The sequence below is a fragment of the Molothrus ater genome, unplaced genomic scaffold (assembly GCF_012460135.2).
Source record: "Molothrus ater isolate BHLD 08-10-18 breed brown headed cowbird unplaced genomic scaffold, BPBGC_Mater_1.1 matUn_MA514, whole genome shotgun sequence".
NCBI lineage: Eukaryota > Metazoa > Chordata > Aves > Passeriformes > Icteridae > Molothrus > Molothrus ater.
The window spans coordinates 41,470-66,310 of NW_023416850.1; the positions used below are offsets into that span (position 1 = coordinate 41,470).

Genomic DNA, 24,841 nt, shown 5'->3' on the forward strand with positions numbered 1-24,841 from the left:
ATGGAGTCAGAGCAAAGGTAAGCATGCACCCGCATTCTAAAGAAGGAACTGCAGCCTACAAGAGTCCTGGAAATTTATTCTCTTTGCTTCTTTTGCCCCCTAAATCTCATTGAAGAAGTTAGGCTTTTCAGAACCAGCTAGGATGCCACCTAGAAGAAGCAGACTTGCTTTCAGTCAAAGCTTTTGAGACCAAAAGTCTGGTTTGCTTGGGTTTTCCTTGGATGCCACTTGGGTTGGCGCATTTTCTGAGTTCCCCTGGGATGCCTTGAGCACTGCCTTATGGGCTGGGAGGACATTTTCTGCTGCTTTATGAATGAGGAGAACTTCCCAGGCTTTTCTTTCGCATTAGCTGTACAGAAGGTTGCCTTGCTGGGCACAAGAAAGCCACAGAGCAGCTGCTATTGTGAGGTCAAGGGAGCGGTGCAACAGTGCTGTCAGCCCAGCGTTGTCCCAGTGCGCGCAAGGCCTGGTCATCCAGAGCAGCTCTTCCGCTCGCTCCCTGCAGGAGGATCCTCGTGCGCAAGGAGTTCTCAGCAGATGGCCTGCACCCCGAGAGGAGTCTTGGCTTTCCCTTGGGTGGCATTCAGCGTGCAAACCCACACAGCACTGCCAAAATGATCAGGCAAGTCTGTGCCATGGTTTGCACTGTCTTTTCTGTTGTCTATTCCGGCTACTACCTGACCCAGCTGACTCGTAAGTAAAGGTTTCTCCTGGGGCTGGCATCGCCCAGCTTTTGCTTCACTCTGCTCTTGATGCCGCACTAGTGACCCAGTTTATTTGGGAACAAAATGGCCATGAAGATGCCACTGCTTTGGTCAATGTCCTGCCAGCAGCATCAGCTAAAAAGGGGGCATCTGTACTGGGTGGCAGGTGCAGAGTATTTGCAGTGCAACCTGCAGCGGTTGCCTTCCCTCCCCGGGAGAGTGCGTGGCAGCAGAGTCCGTCATTTCCTCAGCTTGCTGCTTCAAGCAAGACGAACTGCAAATTGCAGACTCTGAGGAGAGATTTGTAGAAGTACTTCTACCAACTCAGTGGTTCTCTCCAGGAGTGAAGGAAAACGCCTTTTGCTCCAACATTGCCCCTTAGAGGCCTTGGCTGCGTGACTTGACCCTTTGATGCTGTGCCAAGACTGTGATTCCCTTGGCGATGCAGCACAAACTCCAATGCATGGAGGGTTTGCTGCTGAGCCCAGCAGCTGTTCCTGGGCTGCTTCAGCAGGGAGCTGCCGCAGCCCAGGGGCCCTTTGTGGAAGCTTTGCTGGGCTATCATCTTCAGCCAACGAATGGGAATTAGGGCATGCCATTTAAAAGAATAGAGATCTAAAATGCAGGAAAGAGAAGAGGAAAATGCTGCTTGAGCTGTTGGGCACAACAGGAGCTCCAACTTTTGAAGAGCAACGGGCATTTCCACCACCGTGTTTCTATTTCTCTCTTGGCAAAAGAGGCCCAAATGTAGACAGAGCCTACTATAGCGCCCTTGTGGTTCTCTTGCTTGCTGTGGGAAAGAGCTGTTGCTCCTGGAGGCACGTTGGCAAAGTGGCTCTGTGTTGGGACTGCCTCGTGCTGTGAAAGTCGCCAGCACGGGCACTTTTCTAAGGGCCTCTGGTAACTTTTGCCTTGCTCGCTGCAGGTCACCTGACACGTGGGTGGAGACAAGCCAGTCCTTCGGTGAGTGGCAAAGGAAGCTGAGAGGTTGCTGGCGTGTGAGAATTGTGCAGCAATTCTGCCAGCTTGGCCTGTTGCAGTTGAGTGTGGAGTGCCAGCGTGGGAGGCTGAAAGAAAGGCCAACTGCCCGGTGGCATCAGCAGTAGCAAAGGGAGCCCTGGCTGTTTGCTGATTTTCCAGTGAAGAGCTTTTCAAGAGACGAAAGGCAAACGGGACGGCTCCAAGGCGTCTTTCTGCTTGTAGCCAGCAGGGAAGCTCAAATGCACAGCAAGATGGAGTAGCACCTCATGCAGCCATCTTCCTCGAGTTTTCGCGACTCAGAGTCCCACGTGTATCAAAGTCTATGATTTCCCCTACTTCTGGGTCCTTTCCCAGCTCAATAGAAAGCAGCTCCTAAGGGATTGGCTTTTGCCCATCTCTCTCACTTCTGTCTGTCTGCAGGGCTCAACAGCTGGCTCAGCAGCTCCTCCAGCTGCCTCTGTCATTGAGGAAGAGGCTGAAGAGGAGCAAAGGAACATCAAGCCTCCAGCTGCTGTCCCTCCACAGCCTGAACATGCAGAGCCGGTAAGTGGCAGCTGAGCTTGGCACTGCCTTTGGTGCAGGGCCAGGCTTCCCGTTTTGGAGCAGCCCTTGTTGCCCGTGGCTGAAGATGCTGGGGGCGGTGTGCCTGCCATGACGTAGTGCTGCTTGAGGAGGGCCTAAGAAGTGCTGGCCAGTGGGTTCTGAAGTTTGACATTTAAGCTGGGATGCTGAGAGGGCCCGAGAATGTCTCTTGGGATCAGACAAGAGGCAGCATTCCATGATTCCCAGCGTAGGAGTCAGCCCCTTGTGCCCACTGTCAGTGCAGGCTGCCCGTGGTCGGTAAGCAGACGGAGCGGCCCAGAGACGCAGCTGACAGCCTTGCAGGGGATCACACTGGGCCCTGGAAGGGACCTGCCCTCTCCTAATGGACTAATTAGCTTCAGGCTGTGCTTCACTTCCAGCCGGTCAAAGCAGAGTTTGGAGAGGAGAATCCTCGTCAGCCCTGCGTTGTGAAAGGCGGGTGGGTCTGGGCGGGGCTGGAAGGTGGCTCCAAAGGGCCGCTCCCTAAAGGCTGTCATAGAGAGGGGAAATCCGTGAAACAGATCAGAGAAGGGACACGCTGCGGGCTTCTGAGTGGACCGTTGCATGCAAGCTGCAGGGTGATTTCATTGCCCAGGAAAAGACAGGAGGAGGAAAGCAACAAGGCTCTGGGGCCATGCTCTGATCTCTTGCTGGATCTTGGCAGCCTCAGTGATACCTTGTTGCCAGTGTCTAGCAGAAAAGCTGCAATCGTGGAGCATGGAAGTGTCCCTGAGGGGCTGGATCCAAGTAGCCTTTGGGCTTTTCCCAAAGTTGCCTTTGAGAAGGGGACATGGGAAACGCCCTAGCTGGAGAGGCCCGGCGGTGGCTGACAGCACCTTCCCAAGGCCTTGCTTTTGCCGTGCGTTCCACAGGGCATCTGTGCCAGCCACCCTTCTGACGGGCAATCCTTTCTTGTCCCAGCTCAAGACGGGCTCTGCAATTCAACCTGGTGCCGCTGGACCAGCATGGCCTGCAGCAGCCAGCTCGCCCCCCGCTGCTGGCACTTCCTGCAGCAGCGCAGCCCAGCAGCTCGAGATGAGGGAGGAGCAGGGCCTGAAGACACTGAGTACGTCCCGTGCATTTCTTGTCTGCCAGAGCAGTGTGTTGTGTGCGTGTCTGGGTGTAGGCTGCGCCAGAAGTTGCCCCTCGGTCTCAAAGGCACTTAGGCCCCTCTGCAGAAGCTGTTGTTGTGCTTTGAGGCAGTGCGGCAGCGCTCAGGGAGTTCCTGCTGCCTATGAGAGCGGCTGGGCCTGGCTTGGCTCTGCCTAGGCTGCCTACTGTGCCAAAGACAAAAGCTGAGCATTTTCTGCTTCAGCAGAAGGCTGGCACCAAGCAAGTGACTAGGCCCCAGGGAGCTCTTCTGACCCCAGCCGTTCTCTGGCTATCCTTCTTACTCCTACTCTGGATCAGAAACTTTGTGCCCCTGGCAGTGGACCTGCCAGTGATTCTGGACACTTGGATCCCAAGTGCTGTGGGGATGCCCGGAGGCAGACGAGGAGACCAGGACGTCGGTGCAGAGGCCGGGTCTGGCGCTGAGTGCAGAAGGCGGCTGGTCAGGGACAGCCCAGGAGCTGATCCTGCAGCTGCTGCTCCAGCGCTGCTCCACCAGCGTTCCAGCAAGGGCCGCAGGAGCAGGAGACAACGACAGTTGCTATGGGCACAGCCCAACATTCCATCTAGAACCCCAGGGGAGCCATGGGACAGAAAGAGGCATGGGCCGCCTCTGGCCCTTGTACTTCTTCTGCTGCAAGTTTGCTCTGAGAAGCTTCCCATGGGGCCTTTTCTCCTCAGTCGTCTGATGAGACGGGCAAAAGCAGTGCAGGGACAGCCCTGGGTCTTCCCGGTGCTTCTCTGCAAGGTGCCTCCAGCTGAACGTGCACAGGAGCCTGCCTCTGTGCAAGGGCCCAGACCTCATCTCCTGCCCTGGAGAACCAGAAGGGCTCCTCCCACTGGCTCTCCTCCAGCTCTGAGAGGAGCTGGAATTTGCAAGTTGTCCAGCGCAGAGCCAACTCCAGAGCTTCCTCTCAAAGTGGAGCCATTCATCCTGCCCCCTTTCTCAATTCTCCTTTTGCTGCCCAATAATGTCACTGCATGTTTTCCCTCCTTTGGGCCTCTGAGCTGGTCTCTCACCTCATCACTCCTCCCTTGAAACTTGGAGAAACAGGATGTTTTTCAGGGCAACTGATGGGGACACACACACACACACAGGGACAGCACACGGGCATTTCTCTAGCAAACATTCATGCAGAATTTCTATAGCCCTCTTCCAGCTCCCTTGGAGAAGCTCGGTGTTTGTCCCCAAAAGACTCTGCCATTCCTCTAAGAAAGCAACACTAACAGAATTCCCTTTCCACACTGCTGGCCTTCACATTGGTTTTAATGCCTAGATCCCAGATATGACAAAACCCAGGCAGCTTTGCTGCTTTCCTGCCTGTCGTTAAGGAAAAGCAAATCTTGCTTCAGTCCCAATCTTGCTTCCTTCCCAGCCTGCACGTTAGCCACTGGCCAGCAAACTGAGGGGGCAGCTGGAACAAGTCCCACTGCAAGGCAGATACTTTGTAGGCTCCAAAGCCCACCTGCACCGCCTCCATCAGACAAGGGCAAGCTTCCCTCGGCTTCCCAGAAGCAGCCTGGCAATTGCCCCCTCCCTCGCCCCCTCTCCACCCTCCACAGCCCCTGCCACCAAAGCCTTGCTAGGCAGGGCCATTTGCTGGCCTCGAAGAAAGAGTGCCTTTGATTCTTCTTTGGCGCAAGTGCCCGAGCTGTGAGAAGTCAGAGGATAATGATCACACCCGCTCTGCTTTAGCTAAGGAGATTGCTGGAGGCCCAGAGCGGGACACTGGTCCTTTCGAGAGAAACTGAAACTGAACTAGCCATGCCTTTGTGGCGCATGCGGATAGGAATTGGATAGAATCGGAGGGCTTAGAAACGTCCTCCAAGGTGGTCAGCTCCATCAGTCCCCCAAAATGAAACAAAGTTATGTTGCTGGGCTCCAAAAAGGACTAAAGCCGCTGCTTTTATGCCAGAAAATATGGTGAGACCAGACCACTCATCTAGATCCAATTCCGTGAATTAAACAAAGCCTCCCTTTCCACTCCCAGCTGAGATGTTGAGGAATCAAAGGCTGAAGCCCCAGCCTTATTTCACTGGCAGTAAAGGAGACACACCTCAGTAAGTCCTGCCAGCTGAGCAAGGGGCTGGGCCTGGGGGAGGTGGCGCCTGCCCAGATTCTTCTCTCAGGGCAAGTGCCGTCTTTGCAACACCAGGCAAATGGAACAAACATTGCCGGAGTGTTTTCATACAGACAAAAAGACAAAATGGAACAAACTTTGGTTTAATGATAAAGACCCATTGGCTCTCAACAAAGGCAAAAATGACAAAAGGCAGAGCATAGACAACACCCAACCTTTGAAATTTATTGATAAATCTAATAAAACTATTGAATCTTGAATAATACTAATGGATCTTAACGACTAAATTGAGGAGATTCCTATCATGTCAACTAACTAAGTAGAAGATTAAACTACCCTAAAAGCTTAAAAAACAGTCCTATTCCTATCTAGTCCTATTGATACCTAACTCTTGCTAGCCCTGGACAACCTGCAGGGTTGTCTAATTTGGTCTTTTCTTCTTGGCGAGAGGCTCTGCTTCCTTCCGAGGCCGATGTCTTCTCCTGTGGTTGTTCCTTTCCTTCACGGTTTCAAACACCCTGCAAGATAGGAAACAAACCATCCATTGCTCACTTTAGTACACACCATGAAACCAAGTGCCGAGATCTCCGTTTGAGTAGGAATTTCTGTCTTTTCGGGCAGTGGCACATTTGTGAATTGATCAGCACCATGAGTCTGATGGTTCTACTTTCAATGCCTTGAAATGTCTTCCTCCTTTTGCTGCATCCTCTTTTGAATTTGATCAGCAGCATCAAACCAAGCTTTGATGGATCTATTCCTACTTGTATGAACTGTGTCTTGTTGGGGCACGGCAAGGTTTCATTGTGAAGGCTGGGTTTTACCTAAGCTCTTTGGGTTTGAGGTGGGTGTTAAGCTTGACCACGGCTGCCGGGGGCGATGCTGCAAGTGCCCCCAGCTTCCCCTGCGGTGCCTTTGAAAAGGGTCAGCCTGTTTTAGTCCAAAGGCGCAGCTTTGAGCAGAAAGAGGAGGAACTTACGCACCGTTTGCACTGCCCGCAGGGAAAGGGGCCTCCCGCCGAGCGGGGCGGCTGGCGCGCTTGGCAGCAGGGACACTCGGCGCTGCGAGCCCTCTTGCGGCTTCTCTTCCCTGTCTCCCCGTTCTCCTTTCTGGGAGGGCTTTTCCTCCTCTTTGCTTTGCCCACACTCTGGAAATCAAAGAGTCCTTATCAATGCTTCCTTCCTCTCACAAAGCTGGAAATCAGAGCATCCAGCACAAAAATCTATCGGCCTAAGCAAATCCTTCCAGACCCTCAAGAGCTGAGAAAACGGCTGCCTTTGCCAATGGGCTGCGGCGGGCTGCCAACCCAGAGCTTGGAGGAAAATACTCCTCTTTTCTACAGGCCAAAGGGGTGGGATAAATACCTGCCTATTTAGAGCTCTACATTTCTTATTTCTACCTTTCTGCCTAACATCTATTTCTCTCTGCTTTTCCTCCACAAATGTCTAGGCAATGGCATTTAAATTCAGTCCAATTAGGGTAGACACATGGTTAGCCATTTTCTAGTCCCCAAAATAATCTCCCTCCCTGTCTCTCTCTCTCTCTCTCTCTCTCACATGATGTGAAGCAAATTGCTCTTTGCCGGTAAGGAAAGTTTTAGGGGAGCCACGGCACCGGCAGCTCCTTCTTGGGGAGTATGCTGCGATGCTAGAAAAACTCCCTGAAAATCTGCAGCATATCCACAAAGGCAGCCTGGATTGCTGATGTCAGCAAGCAGTGGGGAATTAAGGGTCTGATTGGAGTCAGCGAGGGTGCCAGCCCTTGAGAAGCCCATCTGTAGAGAGTCAAAGCCCATTTTGGTGGCGCTGCTGCTTCCTTGGGTCAAAGTTAGGCTCCAGAATTGCATACTTCAGGGCAGCAGCACAAGGAAGCCCCGGGCAGCATCTGCTGTGCCTTTCCCAGCGCATGGGACGATGTGATCCTGGCAAAGGGGCGTCTGGCATGGCTCGCCAGCAGCTTTTCTCCCCTTCTGCCAGTTTCTCGACCTTCCTGGCACGTCTCGATTTTCTTGCCCCTCACCTGAGCCAGAGTGCTGGCAAGTTTATGCTCCTTTTTCCAGGAGTAGTAGTACTCCACACACTGTGCCACGGTCTTAGTCTGGATCTGTTGTGAAGAGAAAAAGAAGGAGTCGAAAATGGTGTCGGGTGCACTGGGGAAAAAGTAGAATATGGAGTGAACTAGGAAGGAAAAGCATGAAGTAAATGGAGTAGGGTGTAAAATGAAATCAACATGGGGAAAGAGAGGCATCATGCAATGTCTTAAACCGTGTATTCTGCTAGGTGGTAATACACGCAATGCACAGATCAACAACAAATCCATCTAGCACAGTTCTTCTTTCCCCGCTTCCCTCCAGTTATGCCAGCACACCGTCTTGTGGAAGCAGCAGCAGACCTGTGCGACAAGTCTGACAGAAGAAAGCTTCATCTTCCAAAAGAGCTTGGAGAAAAGGGCTGGAGAGGCAGGATCATCCTTTTGACACAGGCTTTTGATGTCCCCTTTTGTTACTTCTTGAAGATACTTGGTACTTGAGAAGAGAGAGACTGAAGCCCAGTGCTTGTTCCCAGAAATAACCAAGCTTTCCTCCTGACGATCTGCTCGGGTAAAGAATGTCCCGTGGCTTTACCTGCTTCTGGATGAGATGAAAATCCTTGCCGTAGGTGTGGAAAGCCTTTTGGAAGGACTCCTTCTCCTCAGGTGTCCATCTATCAGAGCCTGGCAAGAAAAAGCAGCGGGTAGTAAACGCATCCCTTGATCCACACCAAGTAGATCCCACTGGCTGCCGAAAGAAAATGGTGGCAGGCCGTCATTCACGTGTGTGTACGTGTCTGCTCCCTCAGAAGGTCATGAAGACAAGAGCAGGCATTGCCCGGGGAGAAGGATTGGAAAAGAAGTAAAGCTGAAGGACTAGATGCTGGTGCTTCCCCACCCGCAGAGGAGACAAGACCTTGTGCTGGTGTTAAGCACAATTGCTTTAAGCAGAAACCCTTGCCACAACAATGAAGGGGACGGCAGCATCTGTCAGGGACGCAAGAAGCTCTGCTTTGCTTACCTGCGTAATGATAATCAGCCATGGGGTGGCCTTGAGGTGTTGCAGGCCCCTCTGAGAGCAGCATCTCCAGAGCCTCCTGCAAGATCAAGAGGGAAGAGGCTTTAGCCGCCCCACCACATTAAAAATGAGCCAAAAAATCACAGGTGCTGCCTTGCAGCTACTTTGCCTCTCCAGACATTCAAGCGACTGTATCCCATGTGGGTGAAACACTGTCATTTGCTCCAAGTCCCTGGTTTTTGCTGCCCAACCCTTTGATCCTGGTCCCCGAGAGTGGCCTTTTGCTCACCAACCTAAGGATTTTGCTGCTCCTGCAGCCAGAATGGCCTCAGCTGACTGAGGCTTCTGGGAATTTCCCCTCCAAATGTCTTAGAGAACCCAGCTCTCCAGGCCATTTACAAGGCAGCAGGACCTTCCGCCGCCGCCGCCGCCTCCAGGAGGGAGATTCTCCCTGCTGGAGCCCTTTGGGCTCAGCCCTGACGCAGCTGGAGGAGACACAGCAGGCAGCAAGTGCTCTGCTCCCTGTTAAGACCCTTCTTCAAAGAGCAGCCAGGAAAGGCTGTCCCAGTGCCCGGGCCCTCTGCATTCCCTGTGCCCTCTTCTCTGCGCCCAAACAGCCGCTTCTTACCGGAACGCTGCCGCGTGCCCGGTGCAGGCAGTGCAGGGCGCGCTCCAGGTTAGCTGCTGCCCCGGGAATGCCACGGGAGCTGGCCATGTCCAACAGTTCTCTTACTGCAAGCACAACAAAAAACCCACCGAAAGTCAGCCTTGAGGCCAGCAAGGGCAAAGACTGCCATGCAAGGCAGAAGGAAAGGCCGGGAGCTAAAGACAGCAGCTTGGAGAGTATGAAAAGGAGAGCAAAGCCAGGGCCAGCTGAACCAAGGGCCCACGCAGTGCTGGCTCTCCCTCCAAAGCAGCTTCTGTAAGAAGAAGTGGGGGCCAATCTCCGCTCTTCCAGTGGCAGACGGCCCTGACCAATTTGGAGAGCAAGGTGCTTGCTCTTGCTCCTTGCCTCTAACACTTCTACATGGGAAGATGGGCGAGACAAGGAGAGAAGCAGAGCCTGCAAAAGGCTGCCTTTTTACGCAAAAGGAGCCTTTTAAAGACCCAAGTAGCTCAGGGGTGGAAGAAAAGCTTGAAGCAAAGCTACCTCTGTCAGGTTTTTCCATGTCAGAGTCATCCTCCCCCCAGGGCTTCCAGACCAGGGTTGCAGGCTCTTCATCCTCACTTGGTGCTCTGCTCTGCAGCTCTGGCAGCTCAGCCTGAAAGTCGCTGCCAACATTGATGTGTCTAAAGGAAGAAGGAGGTGGAGGTGAGAAAGGCAAGTGGTCAAGAGAGCCTTCCTGTGCACCCACAGGCTTGAACCAATGCCACCCTGACTCTGAAAGAGCAGTTCTCCTCCTCGCCATTCCTCCAGTTTGCTGTCCTTTAACCCTATGCCAAAACTCACGGCTGAATCTGGGCTCTTGCTTTCCTTTTCATTGTGCCTCTCCTTTCCACCTGAAAGAGATCAAAGCAATGCTCCAGTTAAAAATCCTTCCTTCTCATCCTCATCATTGCAAAGCCCGAGCTCCTGTGTCCCAGCTCCTTTCTCTTTGCTGTCATTGCCGCCTTTTTGACATGGAATGTCCTAGGCAGGACCCTCTAGCAGTCAGCAGCTTCCTCAGGAGGGCAAGCACAAGGCCATGCACTACTCTCTTCACTCCCGGGGCCACTGAGAAGAGCCCAGAGAATGGCAGGGGAGATGTGCCAGTGCAGGCTTAGGTTGGATAGAAGGAAAAGGTTCTTCAGCCAGAGGCTGCTTGGGCACTGCAACAGCCTCCCCAGGGAAGGGGGCACAGCACCAAGCCTGACTGAGCTCCAAAAGTGTTTGGACACTGCTCTTGGGCACAGGCTGTGATTGTTGAGGCTGCCCTGGGCAGGCCCTGGACTTGGGCTCAGTGATCTTTGAGAATCCCTTCCAAGCCAGGAAATTCTGTGCTACTGTGATTGTGCTCTTGAGGAGATGGCATTTGACGGCCGCCCCTGAGCATGAGGTAGAACCAGCCCTACGTGCACTGGAAAAAGAATCTATAAAGATATTAAAATAGCATGGATCTATAAGCCATGGAACTACGTCAGTATATAAGAATTGCTGCTCCCAGATGGTTTTTGAAGTTGAAAGCCTGTGTTTGAGGAGAAGCCCAGTCAAATGCTTCTATGCCCTGAAGGACAGGGATGCCAGAGGAGAAGTGCCATCATTCTGGTGTTTGAAGCTTTGGAGCGGGTGTGAGCAGAGTCAGGGCATAAGGGGATTTGTTGACACTGAAGCCCTGAAGTGCTCAGCCACAAACAATTTGTTTTGGGGTCAGCACAAGATAGTTTGAGGACTGAAATGGGTGCCAAGAACTTTTAATCAGGTCATCCGTGGACGAGGATCTGCAACTGCACTGGGACACCTCTCTAGGTCCTCTATGGAAAGGTCTGTGTTTCCCCTGGAGGCAACATGATTCCTTCAGAAGCTGCAGCCTGCTTTCACGTGGAAGCTCGTCTGGGGAAAGTGAGCACGCAGCCTGTGTGTCGTGCTTGGTGGGAGAGGCAGCTGGAGCCTCCTGCCCCTGTGCTAGTGCTTTGAGGGCAAACGGGGATTTTCTTACCTTGGACGGTTCCCAAGTGCTCTGGGGACGCCCGGAGGCAGACGAGGAGACCAGGACGTCGGTGCAGAGGCCGGGTCTGGCGCTGAGTGCAGAAGGCGGCTGGTCAGGGACAGCCCAGGAGCTGATCCTGCAGCTGCTGCTCCAGCGCTGCTCCACCAGCGTTCCAGCAAGGGCCGCAGGAGCAGGAGACAACGACAGTTGCTATGGGCACAGCCCAACATTCCATCTAGAACCCCAGGGGAGCCATGGGACAGAAAGAGGCATGGGCCGCCTCTGGCCCTTGTACTTCTTCTGCTGCAAGTTTGCTCTGAGAAGCTTCCCATGGGGCCTTTTCTCCTCAGTCGTCTGATGAGACGGGCAAAAGCAGCGCAGGGACAGCCCTGGGTCTTCCCGGTGCTTCTCTGCAAGGTGCCTCCAGCTGAACGTGCACAGGAGCCTGCCTCTGTGCAAGGGCCCAGACCTCATCTCCTGCCCTGGAGAACCAGAAGGGCTCCTCCCACTGGCTCTCCTCCAGCTCTGAGAGGAGCTGGAATTTGCAAGTTGTCCAGCGCAGAGCCAACTCCAGAGCTTCCTCTCAAAGTGGAGCCATTCATCCTGCCCCCTTTCTCAATTCTCCTTTTGCTGCCCAATAATGTCACTGCATGTTTTCCCTCCTTTGGGCCTCTGAGCTGGTCTCTCACCTCATCACTCCTCCCTTGAAACTTGGAGAAACAGGATGTTTTTCAGGGCAACTGATGGGGACACACACACACACACAGGGACAGCACACGGGCATTTCTCTAGCAAACATTCATGCAGAATTTCTATAGCCCTCTTCCAGCTCCCTTGGAGAAGCTCGGTGTTTGTCCCCAAAAGACTCTGCCATTCCTCTAAGAAAGCAACACTAACAGAATTCCCTTTCCACACTGCTGGCCTTCACATTGGTTTTAATGCCTAGATCCCAGATATGACAAAACCCAGGCAGCTTTGCTGCTTTCCTGCCTGTCGTTAAGGAAAAGCAAATCTTGCTTCAGTCCCAGTCTTGCTTCCTTCCCAGCCTGCACGTTAGCCACTGGCCAGCAAACTGAGGGGGCAGCTGGAACAAGTCCCACTGCAAGGCAGATACTTTGTAGCATCCAAAGCCCACCTGCACCGCCTCCATCAGACAAGGGCAAGCTTCCCTCGGCTTCCCAGAAGCAGCCTGGCAATTGCCCCCTCCCTCGCCCCCTCTCCACCCTCCACAGCCCCTGCCACCAAAGCCTTGCTAGGCAGGGCCATTTGCTGGCCTCGAAGAAAGAGTGCCTTTGATTCTTCTTTGGCGCAAGTGCCCGAGCTGTGAGAAGTCAGAGGATAATGATCACACCCGCTCTGCTTTAGCTAAGGATTGCTGGAGGCCCAGAGCGGGACACTGGTCCTTTCGAGAGAAACTGAAACTGAACTAGCCATGCCTTTGTGGCGCATGCGGATAGGAATTGGATAGAATCGGAGGGCTTAGAAACGTCCTCCAAGGTGGTCAGCTCCATCAGTCCCCCAAAATGAAACAAAGTTATGTTGCTGGGCTCCAAAAAGGACTAAAGCCGCTGCTTTTATGCCAGAAAATATGGTGAGACCAGACCACTCATCTAGATCCAATTCCGTGAATTAAACAAAGCCTCCCTTTCCACTCCCAGCTGAGATGTTGAGGAATCAAAGGCTGAAGCCCCAGCCTTATTTCACTGGCAGTAAAGGAGACACACCTCAGTAAGTCCTGCCAGCTGAGCAAGGGGCTGGGCCCTGGGGGAGGTGGCGCCTGCCCAGATTCTTCTCTCAGGGCAAGTGCCGTCTTTGCAACACCAGGCAAATGGAACAAACATTGCCGGAGTGTTTTCATACAGACAAAAAGACAAAATGGAACAAACTTTGGTTTAATGATAAAGACCCATTGGCTCTCAACAAAGGCAAAATGACAAAAGGCAGAGCATAGACAACACCCAACCTTTGAAATTTATTGATAAATCTAATAAAACTATTGAATCTTGAATAATACTAATGGATCTTAACGACTAAATTGAGGAGATTCCTATCATGTCAACTAACTAAGTAGAAGATTAAACTACCCTAAAAGCTTAAAAAACAGTCCTATTCCTATCTAGTCCTATTGATACCTAACTCTTGCTAGCCCTGGACAACCTGCAGGGTTGTCTAATTTGGTCTTTTCTTCTTGGCGAGAGGCTCTGCTTCCTTCCGAGGCCGATGTCTTCTCCTGTGGTTGTTCCTTTCCTTCACGGTTTCAAACACCCTGCAAGATAGGAAACAAACCATCCATTGCTCACTTTAGTACACACCATGAAACCAAGTGCCGAGATCTCCGTTTGAGTAGGAATTTCTGTCTTTTCGGGCAGTGGCACATTTGTGAATTGATCAGCACCATGAGTCTGATGGTTCTACTTTCAATGCCTTGAAATGTCTTCCTCCTTTTGCTGCATCCTCTTTTGAATTTGATCAGCAGCATCAAACCAAGCTTTGATGGATCTATTCCTACTTGTATGAACTGTGTCTTGTTGGGGCACGGCAAGGTTTCATTGTGAAGGCTGGGTTTTACCTAAGCTCTTTGGGTTTGAGGTGGGTGTTAAGCTTGACCACGGCTGCCGGGGGCGATGCTGCAAGTGCCCCCAGCTTCCCCTGCGGTGCCTTTGAAAAGGGTCAGCCTGTTTTAGTCCAAAGGCGCAGCTTTGAGCAGAAAGAGGAGGAACTTACGCACCGTTTGCACTGCCCGCAGGGAAAGGGGCCTCCCGCCGAGCGGGGCGGCTGGCGCGCTTGGCAGCAGGGACACTCGGCGCTGCGAGCCCTCTTGCGGCTTCTCTTCCCTGTCTCCCCGTTCTCCTTTCTGGGAGGGCTTTTCCTCCTCTTTGCTTTGCCCACACTCTGGAAATCAAAGAGTCCTTATCAATGCTTCCTTCCTCTCACAAAGCTGGAAATCAGAGCATCCAGCACAAAAATCTATCGGCCTAAGCAAATCCTTCCAGACCCTCAAGAGCTGAGAAAACGGCTGCCTTTGCCAATGGGCTGCGGCGGGCTGCCAACCCAGAGCTTGGAGGAAAATACTCCTCTTTTCTACAGGCCAAAGGGGTGGGATAAATACCTGCCTATTTAGAGCTCTACATTTCTTATTTCTACCTTTCTGCCTAACATCTATTTCTCTCTGCTTTTCCTCCACAAATGTCTAGGCAATGGCATTTAAATTCAGTCCAATTAGGGTAGACACATGGTTAGCCATTTTCTAGTCCCCAAAATAATCTCCCTCCCTGTCTCTCTCTCTCTCTCTCTCTCACATGATGTGAAGCAAATTGCTCTTTGCCGGTAAGGAAAGTTTTAGGGGAGCCACGGCACCGGCAGCTCCTTCTTGGGGAGTATGCTGCGATGCTAGAAAAACTCCCTGAAAATCTGCAGCATATCCACAAAGGCAGCCTGGATTGCTGATGTCAGCAAGCAGTGGGGAATTAAGGGTCTGATTGGAGTCAGCGAGGGTGCCAGCCCTTGAGAAGCCCATCTGTAGAGAGTCAAAGCCCATTTTGGTGGCGCTGCTGCTTCCTTGGGTCAAAGTTAGGCTCCAGAATTGCATACTTCAGGGCAGCAGCACAAGGAAGCCCCGGGCAGCATCTGCTGTGCCTTTCCCAGCGCATGGGACGATGTGATCCTGGCAAAGGGGCGTCTGGCATGGCTCGCCAGCAGCTTTTCTCCCCTTCTGCCAGTTTCTCGACCTTCCTGGCACGTCTCGATTTTCTTGCCCCTCACCTGAGCCAGAGTGCTGGCAAGTTTATGCTCCTTTTTCCAGGAGTAGTAGTACTCCACACACTGTGCCACGGTCTTAGTCTGGATCTGTTGTGAAGAGAAAAAGAAGGAGTCGAAAATGGTGTCGGGTGCACTGGGGAAAAAGTAGAATATGGAGTGAACTAGGAAGGAAAAGCATGAAGTAAATGGAGTAGGGTGTAAAATGAAATCAACATGGGGAAAGAGAGGCATCATGCAATGTCTTAAACCGTGTATTCTGCTAGGTGGTAATACACGCAATGCACAGATCAACAACAAATCCATCTAGCACAGTTCTTCTTTCCCCGCTTCCCTCCAGTTATGCCAGCACACCGTCTTGTGGAAGCAGCAGCAGACCTGTGCGACAAGTCTGACAGAAGAAAGCTTCATCTTCCAAAAGAGCTTGGAGAAAAGGGCTGGAGAGGCAGGATCATCCTTTTGACACAGGCTTTTGATGTCCCCTTTTGTTACTTCTTGAAGATACTTGGTACTTGAGAAGAGAGAGACTGAAGCCCAGTGCTTGTTCCCAGAAATAACCAAGCTTTCCTCCTGACGATCTGCTCGGGTAAAGAATGTCCCGTGGCTTTACCTGCTTCTGGATGAGATGAAAATCCTTGCCGTAGGTGTGGAAAGCCTTTTGGAAGGACTCCTTCTCCTCAGGTGTCCATCTATCAGAGCCTGGCAAGAAAAAGCAGCGGGTAGTAAACGCATCCCTTGATCCACACCAAGTAGATCCCACTGGCTGCCGAAAGAAAATGGTGGCAGGCCGTCATTCACGTGTGTGTACGTGTCTGCTCCCTCAGAAGGTCATGAAGACAAGAGCAGGCATTGCCCGGGGAGAAGGATTGGAAAAGAAGTAAAGCTGAAGGACTAGATGCTGGTGCTTCCCCACCCGCAGAGGAGACAAGACCTTGTGCTGGTGTTAAGCACAATTGCTTTAAGCAGAAACCCTTGCCACAACAATGAAGGGGACGGCAGCATCTGTCAGGGACGCAAGAAGCTCTGCTTTGCTTACCTGCGTAATGATAATCAGCCATGGGGTGGCCTTGAGGTGTTGCAGGCCCCTCTGAGAGCAGCATCTCCAGAGCCTCCTGCAAGATCAAGAGGGAAGAGGCTTTAGCCGCCCCACCACATTAAAAATGAGCCAAAAAATCACAGGTGCTGCCTTGCAGCTACTTTGCCTCTCCAGACATTCAAGCGACTGTATCCCATGTGGGTGAAACACTGTCATTTGCTCCAAGTCCCTGGTTTTTGCTGCCCAACCCTTTGATCCTGGTCCCCGAGAGTGGCCTTTTGCTCACCAACCTAAGGATTTTGCTGCTCCTGCAGCCAGAATGGCCTCAGCTGACTGAGGCTTCTGGGAATTTCCCCTCCAAATGTCTTAGAGAAGCCAGCTCTCCAGGCCATTTACAAGGCAGCAGGACCTTCCGCCGCCGCCGCCGCCTCCAGGAGGGAGATTCTCCCTGCTGGAGCCCTTTGGGCTCAGCCCTGACGCAGCTGGAGGAGACACAGCAGGCAGCAAGTGCTCTGCTCCCTGTTAAGACCCTTCTTCAAAGAGCAGCCAGGAAAGGCTGTCCCAGTGCCCGGGCCCTCTGCATTCCCTGTGCCCTCTTCTCTGCGCCCAAACAGCCGCTTCTTACCGGAACGCTGCCGCGTGCCCGGTGCAGGCAGTGCAGGGCGCGCTCCAGGTTAGCTGCTGCCCCGGGAATGCCACGGGAGCTGGCCATGTCCAACAGTTCTCTTACTGCAAGCACAACAAAAAACCCACCGAAAGTCAGCCTTGAGGCCAGCAAGGGCAAAGACTGCCATGCAAGGCAGAAGGAAAGGCCGGGAGCTAAAGACAGCAGCTTGGAGAGTATGAAAAGGAGAGCAAAGCCAGGGCCAGCTGAACCAAGGGCCCACGCAGTGCTGGCTCTCCCTCCAAAGCAGCTTCTGTAAGAAGAAGTGGGGGCCAATCTCCGCTCTTCCAGTGGCAGACGGCCCTGACCAATTTGGAGAGCAAGGTGCTTGCTCTTGCTCCTTGCCTCTAACACTTCTACATGGGAAGATGGGCGAGACAAGGAGAGAAGCAGAGCCTGCAAAAGGCTGCCTTTTTACGCAAAAGGAGCCTTTTAAAGACCCAAGTAGCTCAGGGGTGGAAGAAAAGCTTGAAGCAAAGCTACCTCTGTCAGGTTTTTCCATGTCAGAGTCATCCTCCCCCCAGGGCTTCCAGACCAGGGTTGCAGGCTCTTCATCCTCACTTGGTGCTCTGCTCTGCAGCTCTGGCAGCTCAGCCTGAAAGTCGCTGCCAACATTGATGTGTCTAAAGGAAGAAGGAGGTGGAGGTGAGAAAGGCAAGTGGTCAAGAGAGCCTTCCTGTGCACCCACAGGCTTGAACCAATGCCACCCTGACTCTGAAAGAGCAGTTCTCCTCCTCGCCATTCCTCCAGTTTGCTGTCCTTTAACCCTATGCCAAAACTCACGGCTGAATCTGGGCTCTTGCTTTCCTTTTCATTGTGCCTCTCCTTTCCACCTGAAAGAGATCAAAGCAATGCTCCAGTTAAAAATCCTTCCTTCTCATCCTCATCATTGCAAAGCCCGAGCTCCTGTGTCCCAGCTCCTTTCTCTTTGCCGCCTTTTTGACATGGAATGTCCTAGGCAGGACCCTCTAGCAGTCAGCAGCTTCCTCAGGAGGGCAAGCACAAGGCCATGCACTACTCTCTTCACTCCCGGGGCCACTGAGAAGAGCCCAGACAATGGCAGGGGAGATGTGCCAGTGCAGGCTTAGGTTGGATAGAAGGAAAAGGTTCTTCAGCCAGAGGCTGCTTGGGCACTGCAACAGCCTCCCCAGGGAAGGGGGCACAGCACCAAGCCTGACTGAGCTCCAAAAGTGTTTGGACACTGCTCTTGGGCACAGGCTGTGATTGTTGAGGCTGCCCTGGGCAGGCCCTGGACTTGGGCTCAGTGATCTTTGAGAATCCCTTCCAAGCCAGGAAATTCTGTGCTACTGTGATTGTGCTCTTGAGGAGATGGCATTTGACGGCCGCCCCTGAGCATGAGGTAGAACCAGCCCTACGTGCACTGGAAAAAGAATCTATAAAGATATTAAAATAGCATGGATCTATAAGCCATGGAACTACGTCAGTATATAAGAATTGCTGATCCCAGATGGTTTTTGAAGTTGAAAGCCTGTGTTTGAGGAGAAGCCCAGTCAAATGCTTCTATGCCCTGAACGACAGGGATGCCAGAGGAGAAGTGCCATCATTCTGGTGTTTGAAGCTTTGGAGCGGGTGTGAGCAGAGTCAGGGCATAAGGGGATTTGTTGACACTGAAGCCCTGAAGTGCTCAGCCACAAACAATTTGTTTTGGGGTCAGCACAAGATAGTTTGAGGACTGAAATGGGTGCCAAGAACTTTTAATCAGGTCATCCGTGGACGAGGATCTGCAACTGCACTGGGACACCTCTCTAGGTCCTCTATGGAAAGGTCTGTGTTTCCCCTGGAGGCAACATGATTCCTTCAGAAGCTGCAGCCTGCTTTCACGTGGAAGCTCGTCTGGGGAAAGTGAGCACGCAGCCTGTGTGTCGTGCTTGGTGGGAGAGGCAGCTGGAGCCTCCTGCCCCTGTGCTAGTGCTTTGAGGGCAAACGGGGATTTTCTTACCTTGGACGGTTCCCAAGTGCTCTGGGGATGCCCGGAGGCAGACGAGGAGACCAGGACGTCGGTGCAGAGGCCGGGTCTGGCGCTGAGTGCAGAAGGCGGCTGGTCAGGGACAGCCCAGGAGCTGATCCTGCAGCTGCTGCTCCAGCGCTGCTCCACCAGCGTTCCAGCAAGGGCCGCAGGAGCAGGAGACAACGACAGTTGCTATGGGCACAGCCCAACATTCCATCTAGAACCCCAGGGGAGCCATGGGACAGAAAGAGGCATGGGCCGCCTCTGGCCCTTGTACTTCTTCTGCTGCAAGTTTGCTCTGAGAAGCTTCCCATGGGGCCTTTTCTCCTCAGTCGTCTGATGAGACGGGCAAAAGCAGTGCAGGGACAGCCCTGGGTCTTCCCGGTGCTTCTCTGCAAGGTGCCTCCAGCTGAACGTGCACAGGAGCCTGCCTCTGTGCAAGGGCCCAGACCTCATCTCCTGCCCTGGAGAACCAGAAGGGCTCCTCCCACTGGCTCTCCTCCAGCTCTGAGAGGAGCTGGAATTTGCAAGTTGTCCAGCGCAGAGCCAACTCCAGAGCTTCCTCTCAAAGTGGAGCCATTCATCCTGCCCCCTTTCTCAATTCTCCTTTTGCTGCCCAATAATGTCACTGCATGTTTTCCCTCCTTTGGGCCTCTGAGCTGGTCTCTCACCTCATCACTCCTCCCTTGAAACTTGGAGAAACAGGATGTTTTTCAGGGCAACTGATGGGGACACACACACACACACAGGGACAGCACACGGGCATTTCTCTAGCAAACATTCATGCAGAATTTCTATAGCCCTCTTCCAGCTCCCTTGGAGAAGCTCGGTGTTTGTCCCCAAAAGACTCTGCCATTCCTCTAAGAAAGCAACACTAACAGAATTCCCTTTCCACACTGCTGGCCTTCACATTGGTTTTAATGCCTAGATCCCAGATATGACAAAACCCAGGCAGCTTTGCTGCTTTCCTGCCTGTCGTTAAGGAAAAGCAAATCTTGCTTCAGTCCCAATCTTGCTTCCTTCCCAGCCTGCACGTTAGCCACTGGCCAGCAAACTGAGGGGGCAGCTGGAACAAGTCCCACTGCAAGGCAGATACTTTGTAGCATCCAAAGCCCACCTGCACCGCCTCCATCAGACAAGGGCAAGCTTCCCTCGGCTTCCCAGAAGCAGCCTGGCAATTGCCCCCTCCCTCGCCCCCTCTCCACCCTCCACAGCCCCTGCCACCAAAGCCTTGCTAGGCAGGGCCATTTGCTGGCCTCGAAGAAAGAGTGCCTTTGATTCTTCTTTGGCGCAAGTGCCCGAGCTGTGAGAAGTCAGAGGATAATGATCACACCCGCTCTGCTTTAGCTAAGGAGATTGCTGGAGGCCCAGAGCGGGACACTGGTCCTTTCGAGAGAAACTGAAACTGAACTAGCCATGCCTTTGTGGCGCATGCGGATAGGAATTGGATAGAATCGGAGGGCTTAGAAACGTCCTCCAAGGTGGTCAGCTCCATCAGTCCCCCAAAATGAAACAAAGTTATGTTGCTGGGCTCCAAAAAGGACTAAAGCCGCTGCTTTTATGCCAGAAAATATGGTGAGACCAGACCACTCATCTAGATCCAATTCCGTGAATTAAACAAAGCCTCCCTTTCCACTCCCAGCTGAGATGTTGAGGAATCAAAGGCTGAAGCCCCAGCCTTATTTCACTGGCAGTAAAGGAGACACACCTCAGTAAGTCCTGCCAGCTGAGCAAGGGGCTGGGCCTGGGGGAGGTGGCGCCTGCCCAGATTCTTCTCTCAGGGCAAGTGCCGTCTTTGCAACACCAGGCAAATGGAACAAACATTGCCGGAGTGTTTTCATACAGACAAAAAGACAAAATGGAACAAACTTTGGTTTAATGATAAAGACCCATTGGCTCTCAACAAAGGCAAAATGACAAAAGGCAGAGCATAGACAACACCCAACCTTTGAAATTTATTGATAAATCTAATAAAACTATTGAATCTTGAATAATACTAATGGATCTTAACGACTAAATTGAGGAGATTCCTATCATGTCAACTAACTAAGTAGAAGATTAAACTACCCTAAAAGCTTAAAAAACAGTCCTATTCCTATCTAGTCCTATTGATACCTAACTCTTGCTAGCCCTGGACAACCTGCAGGGTTGTCTAATTTGGTCTTTTCTTCTTGGCGAGAGGCTCTGCTGCCTTCCGAGGCCGATGTCTTCTCCTGTGGTTGTTCCTTTCCTTCACGGTTTCAAACACCCTGCAAGATAGGAAACAAACCATCCATTGCTCACTTTAGTACACACCATGAAACCAAGTGCCGAGATCTCCGTTTGAGTAGGAATTTCTGTCTTTTCGGGCAGTGGCACATTTGTGAATTGATCAGCACCATGAGTCTGATGGTTCTACTTTCAATGCCTTGAAATGTCTTCCTCCTTTTGCTGCATCCTCTTTTGAATTTGATCAGCAGCATCAAACCAAGCTTTGATGGATCTATTCCTACTTGTATGAACTGTGTCTTGTTGGGGCACGGCAAGGTTTCATTGTGAAGGCTGGGTTTTACCTAAGCTCTTTGGGTTTGAGGTGGGTGTTAAGCTTGACCACGGCTGCCGGGGGCGATGCTGCAAGTGCCCCCAGCTTCCCCTGCGGTGCCTTTGAAAAGGGTCAGCCCGTTTTAGTCCAAAGGCGCAGCTTTGAGCAGAAAGAGGAGGAACTTACGCACCGTTTGCACTGCCCGCAGGGAAAGGGGCCTCCCGCCGAGCGGGGCGGCTGGCGCGCTTGGCAGCAGGGACACTCGGCGCTGCGAGCCCTCTTGCGGCTTCTCTTCCCTGTCTCCCCGTTCTCCTTTCTGGGAGGGCTTTTCCTCCTCTTTGCTTTGCCCACACTCTGGAAATCAAAGAGTCCTTATCAATGCTTCCTTCCTCTCACAAAGCTGGAAATCAGAGCATCCAGCACAAAAATCTATCGGCCTAAGCAAATCCTTCCAGACCCTCAAGAGCTGAGAAAACGGCTGCCTTTGCCAATGGGCTGCGGCGGGCTGCCAACCCAGAGCTTGGAGGAAAATACTCCTCTTTTCTACAGGCCAAAGGGGTGGGATAAATACCTGCCTATTTAGAGCTCTACATTTCTTATTTCTACCTTTCTGCCTAACATCTATTTCTCTCTGCTTTTCCTCCACAAATGTCTAGGCAATGGCATTTAAATTCAGTCCAATTAGGGTAGACACATGGTTAGCCATTTTCTAGTCCCCAAAATAATCTCCCTCCCTGTCTCTCTCTCTCTCTCTCTCTCACATGATGTGAAGCAAATTGCTCTTTGCCGGTAAGGAAAGTTTTAGGGGAGCCACGGCACCGGCAGCTCCTTCTTGGGGAGTATGCTGCGATGCTAGAAAAACTCCCTGAAAATCTGCAGCATATCCACAAAGGCAGCCTGGATTGCTGATGTCAGCAAGCAGTGGGGAATTAAGGGTCTGATTGGAGTCAGCGAGGGTGCCAGCCCTTGAGAAGCCCATCTGTAGAGAGTCAAAGCCCATTTTGGTGGCGCTGCTGCTTCCTTGGGTCAAAGTTAGGCTCCAGAATTGCATACTTCAGGGCAGCAGCACAAGGAAGCCCCGGGCAGCATCTGCTGTGCCTTTCCCAGCGCATGGGACGATGTGATCCTGGCAAAGGGGCGTCTGGCATGGCTCGCCAGCAGCTTTTCTCCCCTTCTGCCAGTTTCTCGACCTTCCTGGCACGTCTCGATTTTCTTGCCCCTCACCTGAGCCAGAGTGCTGGCAAGTTTATGCTCCTTTTTCCAGGAGTAGTAGTACTCCACACACTGTGCCACGGTCTTAGTCTGGATCTGTTGTGAAGAGAAAAAGAAGGAGTCGAAAATGGTGTCGGGTGCACTGGGGAAAAAGTAGAATATGGAGTGAACTAGGAAGGAAAAGCATGAAGTAAATGGAGTAGGGTGTAAAATGAAATCAACATGGGGAAAGAGAGGCATCATGCAATGTCTTAAACCGTGTATTCTGCTAGGTGGTAATACACGCAATGCACAGATCAACAACAAATCCATCTAGCACAGTTCTTCTTTCCCCGCTTCCCTCCAGTTATGCCAGCACACCGTCTTGTGGAAGCAGCAGCAGACCTGTGCGACAAGTCTGACAGAAGAAAGCTTCATCTTCCAAAAGAGCTTGGAGAAAAGGGCTGGAGAGGCAGGATCATCCTTTTGACACAGGCTTTTGATGTCCCCTTTTGTTACTTCTTGAAGATACTTGGTACTTGAGAAGAGAGAGACTGAAGCCCAGTGCTTGTTCCCAGAAATAACCAAGCTTTCCTCCTGACGATCTGCTCGGGTAAAGAATGTCCCGTGGCTTTACCTGCTTCTGGATGAGATGAAAATCCTTGCCGTAGGTGTGGAAAGCCTTTTGGAAGGACTCCTTCTCCTCAGGTGTCCATCTATCAGAGCCTGGCAAGAAAAAGCAGCGGGTAGTAAACGCATCCCTTGATCCACACCAAGTAGATCCCACTGGCTGCCGAAAGAAAATGGTGGCAGGCCGTCATTCACGTGTGTGTACGTGTCTGCTCCCTCAGAAGGTCATGAAGACAAGAGCAGGCATTGCCCGGGGAGAAGGATTGGAAAAGAAGTAAAGCTGAAGGACTAGATGCTGGTGCTTCCCCACCCGCAGAGGAGACAAGACCTTGTGCTGGTGTTAAGCACAATTGCTTTAAGCAGAAACCCTTGCCACAACAATGAAGGGGACGGCAGCATCTGTCAGGGACGCAAGAAGCTCTGCTTTGCTTACCTGCGTAATGATAATCAGCCATGGGGTGGCCTTGAGGTGTTGCAGGCCCCTCTGAGAGCAGCATCTCCAGAGCCTCCTGCAAGATCAAGAGGGAAGAGGCTTTAGCCGCCCCACCACATTAAAAATGAGCCAAAAAATCACAGGTGCTGCCTTGCAGCTACTTTGCCTCTCCAGACATTCAAGCGACTGTATCCCATGTGGGTGAAACACTGTCATTTGCTCCAAGTCCCTGGTTTTTGCTGCCCAACCCTTTGATCCTGGTCCCCGAGAGTGGCCTTTTGCTCACCAACCTAAGGATTTTGCTGCTCCTGCAGCCAGAATGGCCTCAGCTGACTGAGGCTTCTGGGAATTTCCCCTCCAAATGTCTTAGAGAAGCCAGCTCTCCAGGCCATTTACAAGGCAGCAGGACCTTCCGCCGCCGCCGCCGCCTCCAGGAGGGAGATTCTCCCTGCTGGAGCCCTTTGGGCTCAGCCCTGACGCAGCTGGAGGAGACACAGCAGGCAGCAAGTGCTCTGCTCCCTGTTAAGACCCTTCTTCAAAGAGCAGCCAGGAAAGGCTGTCCCAGTGCCCGGGCCCTCTGCATTCCCTGTGCCCTCTTCTCTGCGCCCAAACAGCCGCTTCTTACCGGAACGCTGCCGCGTGCCCGGTGCAGGCAGTGCAGGGCGCGCTCCAGGTTAGCTGCTGCCCCGGGAATGCCACGGGAGCTGGCCATGTCCAACAGTTCTCTTACTGCAAGCACAACAAAAAACCCACCGAAAGTCAGCCTTGAGGCCAGCAAGGGCAAAGACTGCCATGCAAGGCAGAAGGAAAGGCCGGGAGCTAAAGACAGCAGCTTGGAGAGTATGAAAAGGAGAGCAAAGCCAGGGCCAGCTGAACCAAGGGCCCACGCAGTGCTGGCTCTCCCTCCAAAGCAGCTTCTGTAAGAAGAAGTGGGGGCCAATCTCCGCTCTTCCAGTGGCAGACGGCCCTGACCAATTTGGAGAGCAAGGTGCTTGCTCTTGCTCCTTGCCTCTAACACTTCTACATGGGAAGATGGGCGAGACAAGGAGAGAAGCAGAGCCTGCAAAAGGCTGCCTTTTTACGCAAAAGGAGCCTTTTAAAGACCCAAGTAGCTCAGGGGTGGAAGAAAAGCTTGAAGCAAAGCTACCTCTGTCAGGTTTTTCCATGTCAGAGTCATCCTCCCCCCAGGGCTTCCAGACCAGGGTTGCAGGCTCTTCATCCTCACTTGGTGCTCTGCTCTGCAGCTCTGGCAGCTCAGCCTGAAAGTCGCTGCCAACATTGATGTGTCTAAAGGAAGAAGGAGGTGGAGGTGAGAAAGGCAAGTGGTCAAGAGAGCCTTCCTGTGCACCCACAGGCTTGAACCAATGCCACCCTGACTCTGAAAGAGCAGTTCTCCTCCTCGCCATTCCTCCAGTTTGCTGTCCTTTAACCCTATGCCAAAACTCACGGCTGAATCTGGGCTCTTGCTTTCCTTTTCATTGTGCCTCTCCTTTCCACCTGAAAGAGATCAAAG

At 52.5% G+C, this 24,841-nt stretch overlaps 1 protein-coding gene across 1 annotated transcript in view; it reads left to right on the top strand.

The window, feature by feature from the left end:
* Positions 1-614: 614 nt before the first annotated feature.
* LOC129047151 (serine/threonine-protein kinase PAK 3-like) overlaps positions 615-24,841 on the top strand; it is a 96,454-nt gene continuing 72,227 nt past the window's right edge. The window contains exons 1-4 of the mRNA XM_054518500.1: positions 615-693; positions 1,630-1,667; positions 2,106-2,228; positions 3,189-3,333. Of these exons, the coding sequence (XP_054374475.1) occupies positions 615-693; positions 1,630-1,667; positions 2,106-2,228; positions 3,189-3,333 (385 nt within the window). The remainder of the gene's footprint in view (positions 694-1,629; positions 1,668-2,105; positions 2,229-3,188; positions 3,334-24,841) is intronic.